This window comes from Saccostrea cucullata, unplaced genomic scaffold, assembly GCF_032062105.1.
Source record: "Saccostrea cucullata isolate Sc308-1 unplaced genomic scaffold, CSIRO_AGI_Scuc_v1 ctg49, whole genome shotgun sequence".
Taxonomy (NCBI): domain Eukaryota; kingdom Metazoa; phylum Mollusca; class Bivalvia; order Ostreida; family Ostreidae; genus Saccostrea; species Saccostrea cuccullata.
Genome location: NW_026925976.1, coordinates 494077 through 519665, shown reverse-complemented (window position 1 = coordinate 519665; position 25589 = coordinate 494077). Strand labels below are relative to the sequence as shown.

Below are 25589 nucleotides of genomic sequence, written 5' to 3'. Positions count from 1 at the left end.
AAAATCAATTTTGATTTTAGAAATATGCAAATTAATTACATAAATTTTTAATTTGAAATCTATCAGCTAAAAGTCATATTTTTTAAAACTTTTAATGTATTTACAGGGAATAAGAAATATGCATGTAAGTACATAGACGTTGGATTTGGGGGTAGGGGGGCTTAGCACCCCTCCCCCTTTTTTTGCAAAGATAGACATAATTTGGGCATTGAAAATTTGGGTTTACACATTTTGTTGGTTAAGTCCCCTCTTTCAATTACCCCCTTTTAATTTACTCACGACGTCATGAACTACCATGAGCGACAAATATACTAGTAATTGGGAATTGTGTGTGTCTAAAGATTTAATTCTGAATTAATGTAATGAAAACCATAAAATAAGGGAAAGAAAAAAATCGCTATGACAAAATGAAATACAAACTTCAAGGAATTCATGTCGTTTCTCAAAGGGAAAATAAATATTCAAATATTTAGATAAATGTTGAAAACAAATTTGCACATGAATTTTTAATCCATATTTTTCCCCAAAGATACAGAAATAAATTGTCAACTCCCATTAAACTCCCGGAATCAATATAAAATGTATAAACTATAAACACATTAATTATAGAAACTTTCACATTTGTCTTTTTTTTTAACTGGTAGAAAAAATACCTGGGATAAAATTATCCCCGCATTCTTTGAAATTGTACACATATGTACGTACATGTAGTATGGATACTTTAAAAATAAAAGAATTACATGATTTTATCAGGAAATTGATCGTCAAATAATTAATAAAGACACACGTAGAAGTCATCCAACAATACAATTTGTAAAGCTAAGAGCAGTTTTAATACAGTTTAAAATATTCATACAGTTCGATGAAAAAAAAGTATCATAAGCTGTGAGTTCCTTTATTACAATTTAATATCCCAATAAATATTGATTCAGCAAGGATTGATGAATTCAGAACACATCCTCTCAGCTTGAAGTATAATTTATAATAGTCAACATCTTGCATAGAAAAAAATCAAAATATGACTGTACATTTCAGCAAATTCCATTTTATTGTTCAAAGATATTGTACAAAATTAACATAATTAAAAAGGGAGATAATCTCATTATTCCCGCCCCACCGGGGGACTGATACAGGCAGTTCTTGTATACGAATCCATCCGCGCGGACACACCTATGCTCGGGGTCACAGCAGTGTTCGTGTTTTGAGCACGTCTCCCAGTACTGAGCGCAGCACTGCTTCTTGTCCCCACACATCAGGTAGTTCTCACAGTGGTACCTGTACAGACAATGTCCCCCGAGGCTGCTCTGACTACACCGCTTAGTCGTCCCCGGGTTCTTCTGAATACATTTTTGACTACAGCACCCTGCGTCAGTCGAACACTCCTCGTTAGCCCATTTGCACTGGGGGAAACCTAGATGATGAAGTTATTACAATCTGTTACATTTACGCATTCAGTCATAACACGTACTCTGTTGCATTAACTTACTTGGTAATAGCAGTTTGTTGGATTAACTTACTCAGTAATAACAATCTGTTATATTTACTCACTCATTAATAATTGAAGTTGTCCATAAACGATTTGAACACTCCACAGAAAACATAAAACACGCACCACATACATCTTGTGTCACTGCTACATATTTCTGACCTGAAAAATAAAATACATCGTTCTGTTCAATAAACAAATTGCATTCCGCTTATTTGAAAATGCAATAGATCACAGTTTTGGCGAGAAGGGAGGGGGGATACGTCATGAACCAGAAATAATGTCGATATTTTGATAAGAAACATTTACTTTCAATCATTTGTCATTTCAAAGCCCCATAAATGCTCTCATTTAGAAAGTAGGTGGTTTTTACCGAAGGTACCTGACGTTACTTATTTTCCTTATAATAAAAAAAAATTCCCCCTGCCTAATAATTAGGTAGGGGATATATTTTTTATTACAAGAAAAATAAGTAACGTCATATGCCTGTGGTTTTTACGTTTCTCTTGCTTATTTATGTATTTGTGGAGTTGGAGGAGTTTGATGATCATAGCAAACCTTAAGGTTCAAAATTTTTAAAGTTCAAAGGTCAGTACATGTCAAGGTCATTTAAGAAGATACATTGTAGCATAAGGAAAATATTTCGTATTTTACTTTTTTTTATTTTGATATGTGTATACAACAACTAGTTCTAAAGAAAAATCAACAACCTAATCAAAAATACAATAACTAAAAACTTGGTTGATTAGCCGGACGGACGAACAGATGAACCAAGATTCTAATGAAAGAACCTCGCAATTTCGATCCGGACGGATCAACATGCGCGGATCCTAATGAAAAACCTCGCAAAAAAATATATAGTATATGGACCCCCCCTGGAAAACACTGACCCCCCTCTGGTAAACGCGAATATGTGAAATGGGTATGAAAAAAAGATCGCCATTGTCAAGCATAGCTTGTCAAGAAATTTCTGGGATTGGATTTTTTTTTTGACTTCTGGATTATCAAGACTGTTTTGAAGAAAAAAAATTCGCCATTGTCAACCATAGCTTCTTTCAGACTTCATTATCATTTCTGGTCAATCTCTATAAACAAAGTCCCCACGAGACGATTTTGATATGGATCCGCTTAGAAAGCACTAAATGAAATCCTATAGGAATGTTACCTTAATGTTTGCGTGGCGTATTGACAGGGCTTCGGAATGGCTGTTAATGGATTGGTAGTATTGATTTGTACAGAGGCCTGAGCTTTATATCATACAATACTGAGAGAGCAGATCAGCAAAATAAAAGCATCTCCGTGAGAATCTCTGACTAGAGTATTAAATCACGTCTGTATATTGAGTGCTGGTAGGTTCTGTGCTTACGAAAAAAACAGCTACATATACACATAAAGAAAAGGCGGTGTTTTAATGATGTTTTAATTATGTATCATTGTGCAAAATGTTGCTAAAAGTAGAATTTAAGGGAAAGGAATGTTATGAATATCATTTTATCCGTACAGTAAAGATATTCCAGACACTACATATAGACACCACATATAAACACCACCTAGCAATGTCCTTCAACTGTCTTTCATTGAATCAAAGAAAAAAATTGTGGGGTGGGGGGGGGGGGGTCCCGGAAGAAAAAATCTTCTCTTTTTTTTGGGTTCCCGCAATCCTGATTTTATATCCTTAAAATATATTACATGTATGTTGTTTGTGTAAATAATAAATGCACAGAAACATTTTGTAGAAATCTGTATTGTTTATTTACAAATGTTGTCTCATTCTCGCAATGCCAGGGGTCCAGCGGCAACGTGTTGACTCGGGGTCCCTGGCTTGTGGGGATGATGTTAGCTATACAAAGTTCAGATTTACATATCAGTAGTGCAGTGTAGAAAAGAGTAATCAAATAAATACATAATTATAGACATTATCAATAAACCTGTTAATAAGTTTTTACTCTGCATATAGATTCTGAAGTATAAAATTGTGTGCACTGTATCATATTTACATGCCTGCAGCAATTCAATCATATAAATTACTTTGACCAGATTTCTATATTCGGTAACAGCTGAGACAAACTATAAGCTTATAATCAGTCTGAGCCCCGCACAGCATCAGGGGATGCAATCTGTTTTCAGGCACGTAAAGCCAGGCGTACGTTTGTAATCACAAATGTCCAAATTATTCTCGAAAATAAGGAGAGAGAGAGAAGAGAAACGTAATTTCCATATGTATGCGTGTATGCTCTTAAAACATGGACATCATTTTGCAAACAATAAATAAAATAATTATAAAAAATACAATTACTTTGAAACATTTTCGAATGATAAAAAATAAATGAGGTTTGCGGCGAAAAAAGGCTTGTTCTCCAATAATGTGTGTCATGTGGATCTATTTTAATGTTTCTACCTTAAAAAAACATGATACAATGAACATTCATTTTAAAATGTATAAAATATACATAAGTTAAGTGCAAGAAATTGAGTTGAAAAGAATTCTCCAGTCTCCCTAACATTACCGGTCTGTCTAACAGTCAATAACAGGGCCTGTCTAAATCAGTAAACCACTCTAACCGACTATTTTACCTTACGTATTTTGACTCTTCAAAAGCTTAAAATTGTTTAAGTTTCCTGCATATAACGATATTGGACATTTCCTTTCTCATTTTTGAGTGTTTATCCGCATTTTGTACAATAACAGAAAAGACCTTTATATGGCTGCGCCACAAACTTACACTGTATAAAGTGTAAAGAAAATGCGATCACTGGAGGGTAGAATTTATGCACGTCGAAAATTCACTAGGCCTATCTCCCCCCTCCCCCCTGCCTACTCGGGCGTCCATATCAAAAGTAGCCTGGCCACGCCCCTGGTTTCAGCGATTTTCTTTCGCTATAATATATGTATATAACTGTTTGATACTAGCTTTTAAAACTCTACATTGCAAAAATCATGTTTTGTTACTTTCTTAGGAAAAAAAATTAGAACAAGAGGCCCAAGGGCCACATCGCTCACCTGAGCAATTGGCTAGGAAAAAGCAAACATCAGATCAGAACTGAAAGTTTACTAACGGGGGGGGGGGGGGGGGGGGGGGAGGGGGCTTGAATTTTAACCCCCCAGGGGATCATGATTTGAACAAACTTGAATCTACACTACCTGAGGATGATTCCCTATAAATACTACTAAGCATGGCTTTAAAGTACTTGAAAAGAATATTTTAAAAGGTTTCCCTACATATTCCTATGTAAAACTTTTATCGGCCATTTGGCCCCACCCTACCGCCGGGGGTCATGATTTGAACAAACTTGAATCTACACTACCTGGGGATGATTCCACAGGAGTTTAATATTTCCTGTCTCAATGGTTCTTGAGAAGAAGATTTTTCCTATATATTCCTATGTAAAACTTTGATCGGCCATTTTGGCCCCACCCTACCCCCAGGGGTCATAATATGAACAAACTTGAATCTACACTACCTGAGGATGATTCCATACATATGAGTTTCATCTTTTCTGGCCCAGTGGTTCTTCAGAAGAAGATTTTTAAGGATTTTTCCTTTATATTCCTATGTAAAACTTTGATCGGCCATTTTGGCCCCACCCTACCCCCAGGGGTCATGATTTGAACAAACTTGAATCTACACTATCTGAGGATGATTCTTTATGAGTTTCATCGTTCCTGGCCCAGTGGTTCTTGAGAAGAAGATTTTTACAGATTTTTCCTATATATTCCTATGTAAAACTTTGATCGGCCATTTTGGCCCCACCCTACCTCTGGGGGTCATGATTTGAAAAAATCTGAATATACACTACCTGAGGATGATTCCACAGGAGTTTCATCTTTCCGGGACCAGTGGTATTCGAGAAGAAGATTTTTTAAAAATGCCATTAATTTTTCTCCAATTCATAATTATCTCCCCTTGGAAAAGGGCGTGGCCCTTCATTTGAACAAACTTGAATCTCCTTTACCCAAGGATACTTTGTAGCAAGTTTGGTTGAAATTGGCCCAGTGGTTCTTGAGAAGAAGATGAAAATGTGAAAAGTTTACGACAACGACGACGACGACAGACAACGGACAAATTTTGATCAGAAAAGCTCACTTGAGCCTTTGGCTCAGGTGAGCTAAAAACTCAAAGAGGCATCCTTTCTCCTCAAAACTATGTACATAGTTCATTGGTTTAATACCCAAGAGCAGAAAAGAAGATTTTCAAAGAAATAATTCATTTTCCCTACATAATCTTTATAGCCCCGCCCTAGCACTAACCCCTGAAAGCCATGAAATTCACAATTTTGAAAGAGGCAGCCATATTCAAGTTAACTATGCACTTGGTAATGTTATTTAATGCCCAGTAGCAGAAAAAAGAACTTCAAAGAAATACTGCATTTTCACTATGTAATCTATTTAGCCCCGCCCTAGCACTAGAACCCCTGACCCTGGGGCCATGAAATTCACAATTTTGGAAGAGGCAGCCTTATTCAACATAACTAAGCACTTGGTTAGTTTATTTAATGCCCGTGAACAGAGAAGAAGAATTTCAAAGAATTTATGCATTTCCACTATGTAATCTATTTAGCCCCGCCCTAGCACTAGAACCCCTGACCCTGGGGCCATGAAATTCAAAATTTTGGTAGAGGACTCAATGCTGATTACAATCATATCAACAGTTTATCTGCTTGATGTCCAGGAATAAAGAAAAAGATTTTTAAAGATTGCACTAATTTGAGAGGTTTTGAACCCACCCCCCAGGGGGGCAGGGACCACAAAATTCACAATTTTTGTTCCCCTTTACCCATAGATGCTATATGCCAATATTGGTTGAAATTGGTTCAGCGGTTTCAGAGAAGAAGATGAAAATGTTAAAATGTTAACCCACGTTGCACGATGAACGACAACGGACGAAAACGCATAGCAATAGGTCACCTGAGTTTACTAAAACGAAAGAAGATAATGTGTTTGTTTGGTTGTATGTTGTTTAACGTCCCTCTCAAGATTTTTTACTCGTATGAAGACTACACCACTAGCCGGTAGAAAGCTGCAAAGAACTTGATTCGGTAAGGACCAATATTTGCCCCCCAAATCAAACTTTGATGGAGATATATTTAATTAAGTTCTTAAACAGGGGAGTATATGCTGACTTCAAAGCACTGAATATTTTCATGAGTAATGACGCCATATGTACGTAATGACGTCACAAACATGATGTAAATTTCACTTTTTTATGAATTTTACAAAAAAATGTACATATTTCGTCGATATTTTGAGTAAAAGTCACCGAGCGCATGTGTGTTCAGGATCAATATTTTGATATAATGTGTAGAATGATAATATCAATGAAATATGTCAAAATTGTTCCTGAACAAACTTGCTCTATAAATTTTAAAGCTAAAATTGTTGAAATTTTGTCCATTTTGTCCTCTTTCTGAAAAAGGATATAAAATCGGACTAGTTTGTGACGTCATAAAAACAAAAATTGTGAATACACTGCTTTGACACTATAACATTTTCTGTTAATTTATATTTCTCATACAATTTATTGAATTCAGCACATTTCAGGAAGTTTTCAAAATTTGACTTTTGTGGGGGCAAATATATGCAATATACCGCATATAGTTCTTTTGTCCTATACTCGGCACTTACGGACATCGTAGACCTTAAGTATGAATAGTAAGAGATACAGGGTGATCCAAAATATCTGATACTATTTTGACTTTTAATAACTTTGTCAATAATCATTCAACATATTTCATTTATACATCATTTCAAACTGCTACATCTATCATTTTGATAAATATGTAAATACGGAAAAAATTTGATGTTATCATGATGTTATGACGTCATAAATTTGTTACTGTTTATTTAACATGGATAGATCAAATCAGAGAGCTGCAAAAATTGCTCAATTATAATTTAAGACACATTCACCCATAACGGAATTTAGTATCATGAGAAAAAGAAATTCATCGGACACTAAGCTAACAAACTGAAGTTACTCGGGTAAGTGAAAAGATTTCAAAAGATTGGTTCACTAGAAGTTGCCAGTTTAAAATAATGGAAGGCTTTGGACAACCAGAAATGTTTAATCTGTCACAGTTGTTGGAGAGGCGAAAACTGTTAATAGTGACCATTACTTGCACCTTCTGATTAACGAATTTATTCCAGCTCTCACAGAAGAGGTATTCATACTGCTGATATTTACTTCCAACAAAATGGAGCAACCCCCCCCCCCCCATACACAAACACACACACACATTAGGACTCAGGACAAGTCCTTGGATTGTTACAGAAAACATTCTTTAAGGAACTGATTTCGTTCAGGAGAAGACTGTTATGCCCTACATTCCGCTGATTTAATTTAGTGGACTTTCTCTTGTGGGGGGTTTTCATACAAAAAGAGGATAATCTAAAGTCAAACGTACACTCTGAAGGATCTTAAATTAGCAATTAACCCAGAAATTTGGAAAGATAAACAAGATATCTATGCTAAAATTTGATCAATAATTAGAAAAAAAAATCCTGAATAAAAAATGGACGTCACGTAGAGCATGTGCAGTGAATAAAAGCATTGGTTTGAGACTGAATTATTATTTTAAAGAATGCGTAAAAACATAGAGGCATGTATTGTAAAAAATGTTATATCATATGTTAAAATTTGAAATATTTGGATAATGAGTATTTTAATATTTGACAAAATTATTATCATTTGAAATGGTATCAGATATTTTGGATCACCCTGTATTTTCTGCGACATGGGACCTCGGTGTATACATTCTCACCCTAAGGACCGACCTCTACATCCCACAGTGTTATCAGTATTGTACTCCACTGGGTGAACGTTTCGAGAGAAAGAACACATCATAAAGCAACGATTTAGTTTATCATCTTCCCTAATGGCTTTCCATAGATGTGCCATCTTATCCGGGTCAATCTCAGAAGAACCCTGCCTGGGTCGCAGAACAAATACAGTAAACAGGTCCTTGTCAACATTACGAAAAACACATCATCTCTTTTATCAGTTTATCATAAAATCTTGTGAAAATAAAAAGAAGCAATAGCTAATGTGTAAAGCAAACACACCGTTTACACAACCTTCTAATGCCTTGGCTGAACATTTTCATACAATACCTCTAGTAGTATGAGAAAGCCCCCTCTCTGTAACCAAACACATTTTTGGGGCACACCCCTTTAAATAAGTGTAAATCCTTACAGAGACTGGATTTTAATCATTATAACATTCTTCTGATTTGTTTACACAAAAATGTTACACTTACAGACGTGCGTGTGTTATGCGAGAAGGGGATCGTCATTTCACACTTACTCTGTTTAATGGCGAGGCACACAACTCCCAACTTAGTCAATGATATTCCTTAATCCTTGTTATTACGTGTTCTGAATTCTCTCCAGTTTACAAATACTCATCCACACTATCTCTAGAGCAACATTTCCCAGAAAATTCTGGGAAATAAATACACAATTGCACGTCCAGAAAATAAGGAAAAAAACATACAAGGGAAATGCGATCCGTTTCCTCTGTACAGTATCACATAAAATTCAGATCCAGTAAATCACTATATATTTGTTATAACTTCACTTACCAGTACTGTGGTTTTACATCCTTTCTCCAGCTCCTACTTGAGTACTTGACATAAAGTGTTTTGTTGTTCTAGTTGCGTTTTGCCTGCTTTCGTGGCAATAGCGGTTTGCTTAATATAAATTGCATAACATAAACTAGAACAGCTCAGCACACGGCTTCATGCAGAAAAACTTTAAATTAATAGCAAACATATTTTCAAATGAAATCGAAACAGAATATAAATGTTAAGTTACATGTGAATCTAGTATCGGAGTCAACAACATTTAGGGGCATTAAAAAAATATTAATGACGAGCTTGTTTAGTATTTTTAATTTATTAGTATTTATTTATTTATCTTTCTTTCTTACTTTGAAAAGCTTGAAATTCTAGCTTCAAATAAAATCCTGTCAGTTTTATGCCTCCCATAGCAATGACTCTGTTTGCGAAATGGGGAAAATAATACGGTTTTATTCGTTAGGCACATTGTTGATGCACAATGGAGTGCAGAATAAAGAGCCTCTGTAAGCGTACAAGTATAACGCGGCTCTTGCCTGAAAGGATCTTCGCTAGCAAGGGTTTCTGATACGCTACTCTCCTCATAATCTTTGGCATATATGGTGTTGATAGAAGTTGGGTTTTTTCTCGATCGGTACACTCGGTACACCTCGGCCGATTCGTACCTCGTTTGATGTAGTCCACGGAATCAGCCGAGGTTTGCCGAGTGGGGTTCGGTACACCCAATCAGCAATTGTTTTTTTGTTTTTTTTGTAAATGACGATATTTGAGTTCTGGATACTTCTTGACTCTTTAATCTCGGAAATGAAAAACGCAAGTTAACTGAAAGGAAAAAGAAACGCATAATAAATTTTTGAATAAAATTAAAACTTTTATTTCCAATATGTTTTCCAGTATTGTTATCAAACAATTTGATCCAACTTTAAACAACAAGTAATCGAAATCTTGTGTGACTTTGACTGATAATTCCTGAGTTATTGAAATTGATATGTCGATACCCCCTAAAATTAAAATAAAAATTCTCATCATCTCCCTTGCGCATCAGTAACAGCCTTGATTTTCGTGTGCATTGAGTTCACCTGAGCATTTATCTTTCTCATAGAATTCATGCGCGGATCTAGAGGGGGGGTCGGGGGTGTCAGGACCCCCCCCCCCCCGGAATTTCGACGGTTAAAAAATGTATATACTAAAGCAAGAGAAAAGTCACCTTGGACCCCCCCTGGAAAACGCTGACCCCCCCGGTGAACATGAATATGTGTGAAATGGGTATGAAAAGTGAAAGAATTGAGGCAGTAGAAGTCATAGCCTACCTACCTAACCCCCCCCCCCCCCACCACCACCAACATCACCACGAAATAAGTTTTTTTTTACGTTTGGGCGAGTTAAGGTTTTTTTTTTTTTTTTTTTTTGCTTGTCAAGAAATTTATGGGACTGGATTTTTTTTTTTGACTGGGTGGACCCCCCCCCTGGAAAAAATTTCTGGATCCGCGCCTGGAATTATCATTCAAGCCTTCCGACGAAAGTCTTAATGGTTGAGAATGGCTGTGTTATTCCAAAGCCAACAAATCCCCCCGCCCAATGAATCCTACGAATTTTCGATTTAGGATAGAATTTACAGAATCTAGCTGATTAGGTACACGTGAATGCTTGTAAGGAAGTCCCGACAAACACTGACTACATTTTCTCAGCGTGAACATGCTAAAAACATTACACATAAGGCGCGTACTGCGCGTGTGAGAGTAAAAATCGACGGAAAGTTGCCAAGCTTGCGTACCCAATTAGAGCAGAGAGTTTCTGTCAGTATTAGGGTGAAAATATGAGTATGACTGTCTTCTGTAAAAATATCGATGTCAGTGATAATGACAATAACCGAGGTAGCATGATGAAAAGCCCTATCTTGATGTGACGTTGTTACGCGCCAACGTCACCATCATGGTTGGTTGGAAACCTTTTAAGTTACTGTCTCTGACAACCGAAAAAACTTTTTTGGTTGAAAATTTAAAAACAAACTGCACAGCAACATGTTGTTGCCTTTTTATTCACTTATGGAACTCAATTACTAGACCCAATGTAACTTACGTTAGCCATACCATGATTGCAAGAAATTTGTACTGACTGCAAATATCGGAAAACGATGTCTGTAACTCTAATGCATCGATTGGCACTACATACAAAATGGGATCACAAAAATGTCATCATCAACATGCACGTGTATTTAGCTTTTTATCACTTTTATCACGTGACGAAAACAATCCCGTCTTTTGACTGCACTGTATGCCAAGGGTTCCTGAGGAGAGTAGCGTATCAGAAACCCTTGGCTAGCGAAGATGCCGCGCCGCGCTGTAGGAGCCTGGCATGCATCTCGAGTTTAATTGTGCTTTAAATCTTTTAACATACGCTGTGTAGGAGGAATATGTGTATTATACTATAACTTATTACTGTTTGTCCCACATGAAGCTTTCCCCCGACACGAATCTTTATCATGGCGCAGCATATCAAAAAGATCTTGAACATGATGCACTATATTTTGTGAAACAGTGATGCCCCTTGTGGGAATTAAAAATTAATTAAAAAGTGGGATGAACTGATTTAAACATATTTTATTAAAACATAATCAATGAGATTGGACACAAGTTGTGCCAACTTAGAATGTCCTCTCCACAAACAAACAAGAGGCCCACGGGCCTTATAGGTCACCTGAGTATCGTGCAACAACTTTCAAACAATTAAAATTGGTTCGTGTTTTCAACCAGAGGCCATGAAATTCACAATTCACAATTTTGAAAGAGGCACCATTGCTCCTCATAATTATGAACTTAGCATGCTTAGTCTATTTACCTAATACCCAGATGTAGATCAGAGCAACAAAGATAAAATGCACTTCCACTTTATAACCAGTTGTGCACCTCATCCCAAAGGAACTACTGACCCTAGGGCCACATATTTCAAAATTTTGCAAATTTTATCATAAAATGATTGATTAATACTAAAAGAGCAGATTTCAAAGCATTAATTTATTTTCAGACTATGAACCACCCCCCCCCCCCCCCCGACCAGGGGGCATAAAAAATAATCATTTTGCTAGATGCACCTTTCTTCATCATAAATATATATACTTGGATCATTGGCATAAAACCCAGGAGCAAAGAAAAGATTTTCAAAGATTTAATGTATTTTCACTATGTAATCAATAGAGCCCCCCCCCTAACACCAGAACCCCTGACCCTGGGGCCATAAAATTCAAAATTTTGGTAGAGGCACTCTTGCTCAACATAACTATGTACTTAGTTAGTCTACTTAATACCCAAGAGCAGAGAAGAAGATTTTCAAAGAATAAATGCATTTCACTATATGATCAATAGAGCCCCGCCCTAACACCAGAACCCCTGACCCTGGGGCCATAAAATTCACAATTTTGGTAGAGGCACTCTTGCTCAACATAACTATGTACTTAGTTAGTTTACTTAATACCCAAGAGCAGAAAAGAAGATTTTCAAAGAAATAATGCATTTTCACTATATAATCTATTTAGCCCCGCCCTAGCACAAAAACCCCTGACCCTGGGGCCATGAATTTCACAATTTTGGTAGAGGACTCAATGCTCATTACATTCATGTCAACAGTTTGCCTGCTTGATGTCCAGGAGTAAAGAAGAAGATTTTTAAAGATTGCAATAATTTCGGTGGTTTTGGCCCCACCCCTCAGGCCCCAGGGGGGCGGGGACCATGAAATTCACAATTTTTGTTCCCCTTCACCCACAAATGCTGTATACAAAATTTGGTTGAAATTGGTTTAGCAGTTTCAGAGAAGAAGCTGAAAATGTTCAAATGTTAACACACGACGGACGACGATGGGCGAAAACGGATAGCAATAGGTCTGTATTAGGTCACCTGAGTGACTCAGGTGACCTAAAAAAAGCAAATTTGTAAACACGTGATGTACAACAAACAAATCTACAATGCAAAAAAGAAGAAAAAAGTGCTGAGAGATCTATATAAGAAAGGAAGGGAATAGGAGTACAAGGAGAGATGAAAGAAGGAAGGGGATGTAAATTATACTGAATGGGATGAACTCCAATGCCAATATCAACAAAGGTTAATAAATAAATGGTATCTAGAGCAAGGCCTTGTCACAAAAATACACTTAAGGAATGAAGCTAATTTCAACTTGTTATACGATATAACATAACTTGGGGCAGTTTACGCTTCATAAACCGCGAAGCGGTTTATAAAACAAGAGGCCCATGGGCCACATCGCTCACCTGAGAAGCTTTAACCATTCTGTTCTTTACCAGATTTCCCCCTTGTTATACATAATGCATCCCCACCCTACCCCACTGATCATAATTTAGACATTTTGAAATCTACACTACCCCATGATCCTTCCATGGGCACATATGTTTCAGCTTTTTTGGCCCAGTGGTTCCTGAGAAGAAGATTTTCAAAGATTTTTCCTATATATTTCTATATAAAACTTTGATTCCCCATTGTGGCCCCGCCCTTCCCCCGGGGGTCATTATTTGAACAATTTAGAATCTACATTATACCAGGATGCTTCCACATAAGTTTCAGCTTTTCTGGCCCAGTGGTTCTTGAGAAGAAGATTTTCAAAGATTTTTCCTATATATTTCTATATAAAACTTTGATTCCCCATTGTGGCCCCGCCCTTCCCCCGGGGGTCATTATTTGAACAATTTAGAATCTACATTATACCAGGATGCTTCCACATAAGTTTCAGCTTTTCTGGCCCACTGGTTCTTGAGAAGAAGATTTTCAAAGATTTTTCCTATATATTTCTATATAAAACTTTGATTCCCCATTGTGGCCCCGCCCTTCCCCCGGGGGTCATGATGTGAACAATTTAGAATCTACATTATACCAGGATGCTTCCACATAAGTTTCAGCTTTTCTGGCCCAATGGTTCTTGAGAAGAAGATTTTCAAAGATTTTTCCTATATATTTCTATATAAAACTTTGATTCCCCATTGTGGCCCCGCCCTTCCCCCGGGGGTCATGATGTGAACAATTTAGAATCTACATTATACCAGGATGCTTCCACATAAGTTTCAGCTTTTCTGGCCCACTGGTTCTTGAGAAGAAGATTTTCAAAGATTTTTCCTATATATCTCTATATAAAACTTTGATTCCCCATTGTGGCCCCGCCCTTCCCCCGGGGGTCATTATTTGAACAATTTAGAATCTACATTATACCAGGATGCTTCCACATAAGTTTCAGCTTTTCTGGCCCACTGAGCTGATTCTTGAGAAGAAGATTTTCAAAGATTTTTCCTATATATTTCTATATAAAACTTTGATTCCCCATTGTGGCCCCGCCCTTCCCCCGGGGGTCATTATTTGAACAATTTAGAATGTACATTATACTAGGATGCTTCCACATAAGTTTCAGCTTTTCTGGCCCACTGGTTCTTGAGAAGAAGATTTTCAAAGATTTTTCCTATATATTTCTATATAAAACTTTGATTCCCCATTGTGGCCCCGCCCTTCCCCCGGGGGTCATTATTTGAACAATTTAGAATCTACACTATACCAGGATGCTTCCACATAAGTTTCAGCTTTTCTGGCCCAGTGGTTCTTGAGAAGAAGATTTTCAAAGATTTTTCCTATATATTTCTATATAAAACTTTGATTCCCCATTGTGGCCCCGCCCTTCCCCCGGGGGTCATTATTTGAACAATTTAGAATCTACATTATACCAGGATGCTTCCACATAAGTTTCAGCTTTTCTGGCCCACTGATTCTTGAGAAGAAGATTTTCAAAGATTTTTCCTATATATTTCTATATAAAACTTTGATTCCCCATTGTGGCCCCGCCCTTCCCCCGGGGGTCATTATTTGAACAATTTAGAATCTACATTATACCAGGATGCTTCCACATAAGTTTCAGCTTTTCTGGCCCACTGGTTCTTGAGAAGAAGATTTTCAAAGATTTTTCCTATATATTTCTATATAAAACTTTGATTCCCCATTGTGGCCCCGCCCTTCCCCCGGGGGTCATTATTTGAACAATTTAGAATCTACACTATACCAGGATGCTTCCACATAAGTTTCAGCTTTTCTGGCCCAGTGGTTCTTGAGAAGAAGATTTTCAAAGATTTTTCCTATATATTTCTATATAAAACTTTGATTCCCCATTGTGGCCCCGCCCTTCCCCCGGGGGTCATGATTTGAACAATTTAGAATCTACATTATACCAGGATGCTTCCACATAAGTTTCAGCTTTACTGGCCCATTGGTTCTTGAGAAGAAGATTTTTTAATGACCCAACCCTATTTTTGTCTTTTCTTGATTATCTCCCCTTGCGAGGGGATATGTCCCTTCATTTTAACAATTTAAATTCCCCTTCACCTAAGAATGCTTTGTACCAAGTTTGATCAAAATTGGCCCAGTGGTTCTTGAGAAGAAGTTGAAAATGTGAAAAGTTTACAGACGGACAGACAGACAGACGGACAGACGGACGGACAGACGGACGGACGACGGACAAAATGTGATCAGAAAAGCTCACTTCGGCTCAGGTGAGCTAAAAACAGAAAGGCTGCTGAACCTCTTACAGCCCTTCTTTGAAAGTTACACAAATTTAAATCACATTATTCTTTAAAATGTATCTTCAATAAGAATTAAAGTCTTTCTTTTGGAACCGTTGGGTTATGGTTGGCCAAGTAATCTTCCAACATCCTCTGGTAGCGTTCATATACTGATAAACTTTTGAAATCATGACCCTGGGAGTTAGACATCACCACAATAGAGGATCCAAATGCTTTCGAGGAAAATCCGAATTTTGATATGTTGAAGTGCATCTGATTCTTATAACTAAACTACTATAACTACGTACTGATATACATGTAGTGTGCACAGAAAAAAATTATAAGCCTAAATCTGTATATATTAAGCATGTACCGGTACATTTCAGATACATCTAGATGTCCGTTTTATCCTTAAGTTCCTACTTCTGCGTAGCAAATGCTCTCAAAGAAATAAATCTCAGATTTTGTCAACAATCATACATTCGGTAACATTAACTGGAAAAAACGCTCAATATCTAGAGTAATCGATTGCATTTCTCTTTACAAACACCTTTTCACAATCACGGCATAAATAAACTTCTGAAAGATCGAAAGACGCCCTTTTTTGCATAGGAATAGCAGTTCAATTACGCAATCCACAATTTATTTTATAAGTACGCTCTTATAAGGATGTTCATTTATATGATCTAGGGATTTCAGTTAATTAAGCCATATACAGAGTGTAATTAAGCCATATAGCCATTTCAAATTAAAATAGTTTCTTACCACAGTAGAAATGCGTATTTTCTCTCTTCCAATTAATTTTCCAAATCTTTCAGTCAGTGCACCATTTCCCCCTGTTTCCGCATAACTTCCTTAGAACTGTTGCTTTCCTCCATCAACAAATGTGTCTTAGAAAATATAACACCATCAATCTCGGCGCACGGTAAAAAAAAGACTCAATAAATCGATAAAAGAATCCTCTCTTTTTCTCTCAGACCTTCTAGCCAAGCTGTTTTAACTTTTCATTTCTGAAATCAATTTTGTGAACAGTAGGGTTCGCCGGATTAATTGCATTGTATTTACTTCAGGGGAGATTAAGATACGTCGTCATTAGTACTGCACGTCCCATTTTGGTCGTGATGCCCTCAAGCTTCACTTTGTAATTCTATTTAAAAGATAGTCGGACTACGATTCACATTAAAATATCTTAAGTTTGCAATTGATGTTTATTTAGCAACAACATGTGTTTGTGAAACACTGATGCCAACGTAAAGCAGCTTTTTGGCGAATGTTAAAGTCTGACTCCAAGGTCAAAAGGTGAAAAAGTTACTAGAAGAAAGGACTTGGCTCAATGAATATACCTTTGAAATATGAAAGCCCAAGTACTAACCATTCAAATCTTTTGACCAAGGTTAACAGGTTAAGATTTATGAAATGTGGATCAAACTCCAAGGTCTAGGTTAAAGGTTCAAATTAAAGGTGCCCAGGAAAAGGCTTTGTTATTAAAAAGAAGTACACTTGTGAAAATTCAAGGACTAGAACCAACTGGTCAAAAGATATGGCCAAGATTGATGTTTTTTCAAAATTAGGTTAAAAGGTCAAAATTGCTCGTATCCAAGGGGAGGGCTTGTAACAAGAAATACACCTGTCAATTATGACGAGCCCTATTACGAACTGTTTAAAAGTTAGGACCAAGGTTTACTTTTATATACTGAAGAGATACACAAGAGACTCGCATATCTTATAGGTCACCTGAGTAGCATTAACAACTTTCCAAAGAATTTGGTTCATGTTTTAAACCAAAGGCTAAGAAAATCACAATTTTGAAAGAGGCACCATTGCTCATCATAACTATTTGCTTAGTATGCTTTAAGTTTAATTAGTTAATTTAATACCCAGCGACAGACAAGGGGAACAAAAAACGCGTCCCTACTAATCAGTAATAATCAGCAATAATCAGTAGTTTCCCAACCCAACAGGAACCCCTGACCCTAGGTCCGCACATTTCACAATTTTTGGAAAAGGCACCTTGCTCATTATAAATGTTCGTTTAAATGAAGGAGCAAATTTCAAAGCATTGAATCATTTTCAGTATATAATCATTCGAACCCTCCCCCCTGGTACCCCTGACCCAAAATCCCAAACTTTAACAGATTTCCTTACAGAAAGAACAATGCAATTTATATATATTTGTCCTTGACCTCACTTTCCTACTTTGTCCTTAGTCAGTCTTTTAGGATATATATGAAAGTTCAAGGACATACAAGTTCGAGGACATACATATAGGAAAGGTCGTCACAGATGAACCACTAGATCTTACCATTACATTTGTGTATTTTTTCAAAGTAAAATATATCATGGAAAAGTCATGAAAAGTGAGATTTATGCCATATAGAAGGTCAATGTCAGAAAATCATTAGAGAGTTGATAGCTTTAGTCTTGTATGAAATTTGAAAAAAAAATCAGAAGCAGCTTCATCGGAACCATTCTTATCCACAAAATTTGGAAAGGACAAAAGATCATGTTTTGGATACATGTAAAGTCAATGTGTCAGAAAAAGTTAGCTCTTTCCTTGAATTTACTGAATCCAAGGTCAAAGTCAGAAAAAAATTAAAAGCATTAAGGAAAGTTCCTCTCGGACTCACTAATGCATAATGAATGAATTTGGAATAGATATACAGGTATCTTTGCTTTTTCCTTGGAACATACTTGAACATACTTAACCATTCCCTGAATTTGCCTCAAATTTTTACAATCGATAAAAGAACAAAATACCAATTATTTAAAACAGTTTAATTGTTACCTAAATACAAGTTTTACTACATATATAGTAAGGCCAATCACAGTTCCTGCACACACCGCTAACAGCACCCGGACTTTCCAGTAGAGACGACTCCGTGACAACTGCTGATGAAGTTTCACAGTCTGGTAATATGTAGTTTGTACGTCCTGAGTATTATCAATAATATGGCTACACAGCTTACATTTTTCATTTAAAGGCATCTGAGCTTTGATCCTGATTTCAGCTGCTTCCCGTGAGTAATTATTTCTCTTCATGAGTCTCTGTAGTTGTTGTTCTTCTGAACTGTGAAAGAATACATAGAATTAGGAACCAGAATTCTCTGACAAGACTGTAACTCTAATGAAAGAATACAGAGAATAAGGAACCAAAAGTCTGTGACAAGACTGTAGCTCAAATAAAAGAATACAGAGAGTTAGGAACCAGAAGTCTCTGATAAGACTGTAGCTTTAATGAAAGAATACAGAGAATTAGGAACCAAAAGTCTGTGACAAGACTGTAGCTCAAATAAAAGAATACAGAGAGTTAGGAACCAGAAGTCTCTGAGAAGACTGTAGCTCTAATGATAGAATACAAAGAATAAGGAACCAAAAGTCTGTGACAAGACTGTAGCTCAAATGAAAGAATACAGAGAGTTAGGAACCAGAAGTCTCTGACAAGACTGTAGCTCTACTGAAAAAATGCATTGGAAGTCTCTGACAAGACTGTAGCTCTACTGTTTTGTACTTACATTAGGAGATGCATGTTTGTAGCGATGATAATACATGTACAAATATATGAGAATTAGGATCCCTTATGTTAAATTCAAAACAAACTACAGTAAAACTTGGTTATAACGAAGTCAATGGGACCTGTGAAATTACTTCGCTATATCCGTAATTTGTTATAACCGTATAAGAAAGTCATTAAATTTTATTAGATGGGGATCCAAGATGACTTCGCCATAACCGTAAATTCGCAATATCCGTGTTTGTACCATAGGTGTCGGAACCGGGGGGGCTAGGGGGGCTTAGCCCCCCCACTTTTTTTCAAAATAGATGCTTAGTATAGATAGTGAACATATCTTCGTAGGTTTAGCCCCCCCACTTTCCACAGATACGTCTTAGTATAGGTTTAAAATGGAGAAAGTGGAGTGGTGGTGTTTTTTTTTTTGCTTGTCAGGTTTTTTAGAAGGTACAAATTTTTTTTTTTACACTTTAATAGCCCCCCCACTTTCAATTTGCTTCCGACGCCAATGTGTACTAAACAAGTTTTGCTGTATTGTGCACTATTTTTGACAAAAACATCTCCCCTATACATTGTAGCAATAGAGTTAACATGCATGAAGAAATAAAATTAGTTGTTTACCAAAGTGAAGTAATTAATGAGACATTTTCAGTTTTCTACCACATTTTTGTCTTGAATAGAGTCTAACCAGATGACTAAAATAGTAGGAAAATGAGATCTTTTTAGTTGTCTGTTATTAATTTATAATTCATAGACTTTACCAGTTGTTTCTCATAGTTAAGTGATAAATAAACCTTACCAGTTCACTACCACTGTGTAACTCATGAATGGGACCATCTTCTTTGATTCAAACAACAATGGAAGATCAAGAACTATAAAATGCTGTCCTGTTAATAGAAAATTAAAATGTTATTAGAGCTTCAATTTGTATAAAAAAAAAAGAAACACTTCATAGTAATATATGTCTTCATAATTGTATAAAGATGAACAATTTAACAAGATTTTATTATCACAAAAGGTAGGGGAAAAATTATTGCCTGAACCAACAGGTTTCCTCTATGTTACACTACATGTACCCAGTATGTTGAATGTCATGTGAGGGAGAAAAAAACCTGTGGGTTCCGATGATGGAAAAACTATTTTTTCAATCAATAAAACAACTTTCCTCTAAAAAGTTTAGAAATCACAAGTTAATCAGTGGATCACTTAGCCTAATTTAAATTTACACATGCACCTACAATCAAAAAACAAAGTTTACAGCTGCTTAATTAATAATATATATATATATATATACATCATGTATATGTTGTACCTACCAATCAAAAAGTTTTTCATAACTTTCCAAGCAATAGCTTTGTAGATTTCAGGATGAGTTATAGAATTAAGAATTTTTCTTTTATCTGAATCATTGAATATCACTTGTCCGAGTTTTTCACGATTTAGTTCTCCATTGGGTTGGAATACATCACTTCCAAAATGAGTTTTTATTTTCTTCCAGCCTGGTGTTCCTGGAAGCACCACTGAAAAAAGACAATTCACATCAATCCTCATGCACAGATCTAATCCATGTGGTGGGATGGGGTCCAGACCCCCCCCCCCCTAAAATTTGCAGAGTAATTAAATGTATACACTAGACCAACTAAAAGTGACTTTGAAGTAAAAGTCCCCCCCCCCAAAAAAAAATGCAGACTCGTGTTATGTAAGTATGAAAAGTCAAGATATGAAGCTTCTGGGTTTGATTTTTTGTTGTTGTTTGTTTGACTGGACCCAGAACGGCAAAAGTTATATTTAAAACACATAACGACCTAGCAATCCAATCAGAGCGATCGAATTTTCCTGACTATTAAATTTATTGTTCTGTATCACCAAGTATCAAGTTCTGAACAGAAAAATAAGATAAAAAGTCATTTTTAAGTAACAGCGATGAGATAGCTTCTCTGTGAAAAAAATACAACAGTTTAACAATACCTTCCCTGGCCACTTCGTCCGCATCTATGACAGTACAACCCAGTTCTTTTAATATTTTAGCCACTGTGCTCTTCCCTGAGGCAATGCCCCCTGTCAACCCAACCAAAAACATAACGAACCCTAAAAAGGATTCAACCGGAAGTTGTTAAATCTTCTACTTTCATTTTGATGGAGCTGCCTAAAGAACGGGATAGAGTAAGGATGGAAATAAAAACGGTCGTAGTGTTTATATATACAGAGAACTATCATACAGACGCTTTAATCTATTTATTTGTAAAATTAAAGGATGGAAATTTATGTATGATTAAAGAAATTTTTTTGCGACTTTGATTTATAACATTTCATCTTGACGTTTTCTGATCAATTTTCCAGGTTTTAGTATCACCTAAAAATGGCTGCGCCCATGGAAATACCTTCGCATCACGTCAAAGCAAAATTCGCTGAAAATAGACCTGCTTACAGAGAAGGAAGATTGCCAAAGGCCACAAAGGTGCAGTTTTTTACTTTTCGAGCAACATTTGAAATACTTCCTGATGTTGAAATTTTAAAATTAAGCATTGATTATTTTTGAAATTATCAAAGATGTCAGAAAACAAAGATTTTATATACAGGTCCCTGGATCTGATAATGATATATGCACAGTCAGTATATGCACATAATGTATAAATGCAAACAAATCAAGAGCATGTTTTCAGACTCAAAAAATAAGATTCTGTTGTTTAATGCCTTTAAACAACATCAGTAAACATATCGTATGAGACTATCAGCTTTGTTATTGTAGGTATACACAGTGAATCAGGAATCAGCATATCTGCTTGTACAGAGGGTACCAGCTCTGGGGACCAGTCAGGAACTTATCAAGTTGTTTGCTGTGTATGGAGCTGTAGATGAATATAGAATTTTGGATGAGTTTCCATCCGCTGACAAATACACAGATGTTTATCTCGTCAAGTTTCAAAAAATTCAGGCAGCAAGGTGTGTCTTTAGATTTTAGTTAAAAAAAACTATGTGAAGGACCTACTGTTCTTAAGAATTACACTTCAGCAGCTTTTATTTCGCTTGTATTCATGTAATAACGAACACAATTAAGATATGTTGATGTGATATGTTGTGATATATGAATAAAAAGGGTGGCAAGTGATTCATTGAATTTATAGAAATTTCATATTTGCAGGTTTGCCAAGAGGAAGCTCGATGATTTTTCGTTTTATGGAGGAGTGATACATGTCAGCTATGCTCCAGAATTTGAGAGTGTTGAGGAAATGAGGCAAAAATTGCAGGACAGACGAAGGACTGTGGCATCCAGGATAAGGATCTCGGGTAGGAAAACAACACAGCAGACAATTGTTGTTACGAGTCATAAATTTGTAATGGAGAAATCATAGAATTAGAAGTTAACAGGTTTGATAAACCAGGTACATTTATATTATCATAATTTATATCTGAGATTATTTGTCTAGTCCATGATCATTTCTCCTGCACGAGGTAAACTAAAGAACTGTAGCTGTCTGGGATGTAAAATTCTTTTTTAAGAGAGCAACAGATCTGCAGCTACAAGGGTTCTGCATTACACACTACATAGATATTAAAGTCAAATAAGTAGACATTTGATATACAAATAATTAATTTTTTCATTGAAGGGAAAGAAGCACTTAAGAAAAACAATGCAAGAAACACTGTCTCATCCAATGAGAAAGATCACAAAGATTTTCCCAAGTTCCTGCATTCACAACCAGTGGTTCCAGATAGTACTGCATTACCAGTCCATAATGAGGCTGGTTCACAAATTTCACTGACTAATTATCAAACAGGGCCTGAACAACAGATTACGGAACCAGAACAACTGTTACATCTCCCCCCTCCCCCAAAACAGGACTTTAGTTCCAGATTTCGCTATGACTCGCAGAGAATGAGAAATTATGAATTCGCTAGGGTGCCCTCTGCACATTCTACACTGCCAAGAGCAATTCAAGAAAGCTATAGGGCAGATGCTGGACAGGGGCGTGTCAGCTGTAACAAGAATGAACAACAATCAGTGAGTAGTGTTCCAGTGAGGGCTACAGAACAGAGAGTACAGGGTGATACAAAAACATGTGAGAGAGTACAGGGTGATACAAAAATAAGTGATGAAATTGACAAACAAAATGAAATGAAAACTGTCAATGGATTAATCATAAAAAATACTCCTACAGTAAGATCAACTCCAAAATTTATACCAAGACAAACTTTAAACATTGCCAAGACTAAACTAAAGTCAGGAAAAGAAGAAAATGTATCAAGTGACAATGTCAAGTCAGAATTACAAAGGAATGCTTTTGTGCTTGGGAAAAGACAGGGACCAGAGCTTAAGGAAGGGGGAGAGAAGAAAAAAGTTTGTACAGAGGAAGAGGAGTCTGTTAAAAAATCGGTCTCCCAGATCAGGAAAAGAGTTCAAGAGGTACGTACTGTATAGCTGACCAGTTGTAGAATTTATCACTTGATTTGTGTTATTGTGAATGTTCCAATAAATACAGAAAAAAATGTTTAACGGTATATTTAGAGCCTTCAGCTTTAGGGATTATTTGGGTGTCTTATAGAGATCAAACTGTCTGTCTGTCATCAACATCCAGAAATTTTATTTTTCTTTAAAAACATTTTATTTCTTCTTTGAATACATTGACGTTTCTGGGGCTGATCCAGAATTTCCACTTCCATGAAATAGTGGAACAAACTTTGAAATTTGAATAGTATGAGACAACAGAAACTTACAATACCGTACATATACCGGATAGCTAATATGAGATTAATTGCATAAGTTTCATCAAGACTTTTATAATTTGTCTATTAATTTCCCCTGTCTGCCACTGTATTTTATGGTTTATTGTTAAATTTCGGTAGTTTGGGAAATTCTTCATTATAAAATATTATTATTTCCATTAGGTGTTTCAAATCTTTATTGGTGTTTCACAAATTTGTCTTATTTTTGGTTTCTTTTATCAAATTCATTGCTACCCTTCTTTTACCATGGAGATCTTCCTAATGGTTACATTTTTTTAACATGTGTAATTTTTATTTTTCCTGATTATTACAGGTTTTTGAGCCAAACATGTATGAAAAGAAAGAAAAACAGAGGAAACCCGATACATAACACAAACATTACAAACTGTAAATAAAACATAATACACCTTACTGAAATGTCTTGTAGTCTTCTACTCGCTTTTATTGGCACCATTATTTGATGTTATAAGTAATAGGATGGGTTTTTCCCCAAAGATATGTAAACAAGAAATATGGTTAAAAGTATAATTATACTAAGGTGTAAGAAACTTGACATATTTTAAAAGGGTAACAATTATTTGAAACTTAACAATTCAGTAAATGATGTACATGTACCACTAGCTGCAGATCTGTAGCTCTCCGAAAAAATATATTGATAGACTGGAGAGCTACAGTGCCACCCATTGAAAAAACTGTGTATTTATTGCGCACAAAAAAGTGCGCTCGGTTCTCGATTTATTTCCCCATGTTTATAAATCTGTAATCTCAAAATATTACTAACCGTATGTTCCTCACATATTCTTTCGCTGTTTCAACAACCAAACATTCCTCATAATTGTTGTTAATAGTCCTCCTGACCCTGATATTGTAATCATCAAAAATTTCGCTTATTTATATTGCCATTTTGGTTTTAAAGATAATTCGGTCTAATATGCTTCATTCAGATGTTAACTACGTGAGTACTTGATAGAGGAGAAAGGGATTTTTTTAAATATTCCATTTTTGCAATTGAGGTTAGAATTTTGACGAATTAATCAAGAACCGAGCGCACTTTTTTGTGCACAATAAATATACAGTTTTTTCAATGGGTGGCACTGTAGCTCTCCGGTCTATCAATATATTTTTTTCGGAGAGCTACAGATCTGCAGCTAATGTACCACCTGAAGATTACCATAATGCTGAATCTGTTCAGCCAGTATCAGAGATAATGGTTCTGTATGGAAGAATGAAAGGTTGCACTTAATCATTTTGATTTTTGGGAGACTTTTTTTTTCTCTTTTTACTTTTGACCATGGTGAACAAAGACTCAGTGACAAATGCTGTAGAATTTTATAGTGACACACATAGTATTGCCTTTTCACTAACAATGGCTGTGTTGGAACAATGTAAATAATAATGAGAAAATTAAATTATTTTATAGGTTTAATAAATAAAAAAAATATCATAAAACACAACACACTGTAATTTTCAAAATACATGGAATGGAATACATGTAATAAAGGGAGACAAAAGTCTGAGACACAAAAATCAAATTTCATAAACTTCATTACATGTAAAAAAAAAAAAAAAAAAAAAAAAATCAGTGAGCAAAAAAAATACAGAACACACATCATGGTTTATACTCCAGGAATATGTCTTGGTCAAGAACTGTGTAAATACCTTGACAGACATAACAGCTGTAAGATTGAGTGATGCAACAGACTTGTATGTGTATTTATTTTCTAAATACAGTAAAACATGGATATAATGAAAACACT

General features: G+C 36.0%; 2 protein-coding genes and 1 long non-coding RNA gene across 5 annotated transcripts; 1 reads left to right on the top strand and 2 right to left on the bottom strand.

Moving 5' to 3' along the window:
- Window positions 1-890: 890 nt before the first annotated feature.
- Window positions 891-16561, bottom strand: LOC134270240 (uncharacterized). 3 transcript variants are annotated; one of them, XR_009992748.1, is made up of 4 exons: window positions 9412-9514; window positions 9065-9172; window positions 1549-1648; window positions 891-1411 (listed from the first exon to the last, which is right to left on the bottom strand). It is a non-coding gene; the product is annotated as an uncharacterized LOC134270240 (long non-coding RNA). The 3 variants fall into 3 exon arrangements; XR_009992746.1 differs by lacking the exons at window positions 9065-9172; window positions 9412-9514 and adding an exon at window positions 16365-16561; XR_009992747.1 differs by lacking the exons at window positions 9065-9172; window positions 9412-9514 and adding an exon at window positions 8788-9012.
- Window positions 16562-18359: 1798 nt separating this feature from the next.
- On the bottom strand, window positions 18360-21253 carry LOC134270206 (dephospho-CoA kinase domain-containing protein-like). Its single transcript, XM_062752393.1, has 4 exons — window positions 21076-21253; window positions 20424-20627; window positions 19907-19994; window positions 18360-18666 (listed from the first exon to the last, which is right to left on the bottom strand). The coding sequence occupies exons 1-4, from the start codon at window positions 21185-21187 to the stop codon at window positions 18381-18383; spliced, it is 690 nt and encodes a 229-aa protein (XP_062608377.1). The 5' UTR covers window positions 21188-21253; the 3' UTR covers window positions 18360-18380.
- A 177-nt stretch (window positions 21254-21430) lies between these two features.
- On the top strand, window positions 21431-24310 carry LOC134270238 (RNA-binding protein 48-like). The gene is made up of 5 exons (XM_062752435.1): window positions 21431-21565; window positions 21857-22050; window positions 22250-22395; window positions 22716-23512; window positions 24146-24310. The coding sequence occupies exons 1-5, from the start codon at window positions 21467-21469 to the stop codon at window positions 24200-24202; spliced, it is 1293 nt and encodes a 430-aa protein (XP_062608419.1). The 5' UTR covers window positions 21431-21466; the 3' UTR covers window positions 24203-24310.
- Window positions 24311-25589: the final 1279 nt, after the last annotated feature.

Coding starts and splice junctions, on each gene's coding strand:
- LOC134270206 (XM_062752393.1), bottom strand. CDS start 21,187: ATGTTTTTGGTTGGGTTGACAGGGGGCATTGCCTCAGGGAAGAGCACA. Junction 19,995..20,423: donor TATGAAAAACTTTTTGATTG/GTAGGTACAACA, acceptor TTCTATTAACAG/GACAGCATTTTATAGTTCTT. Junction 18,667..19,906: donor TACACAGTGGTAGTGAACTG/GTAAGGTTTATT, acceptor ATTCTTTCACAG/TTCAGAAGAACAACAACTAC.
- LOC134270238 (XM_062752435.1), top strand. CDS start 21,467: ATGGCTGCGCCCATGGAAATACCTTCGCATCACGTCAAAGCAAAATTC. Junction 21,566..21,856: donor GATTGCCAAAGGCCACAAAG/GTGCAGTTTTTT, acceptor TTGTTATTGTAG/GTATACACAGTGAATCAGGA. Junction 22,396..22,715: donor ATCCAGGATAAGGATCTCGG/GTAGGAAAACAA, acceptor TTTTCATTGAAG/GGAAAGAAGCACTTAAGAAA.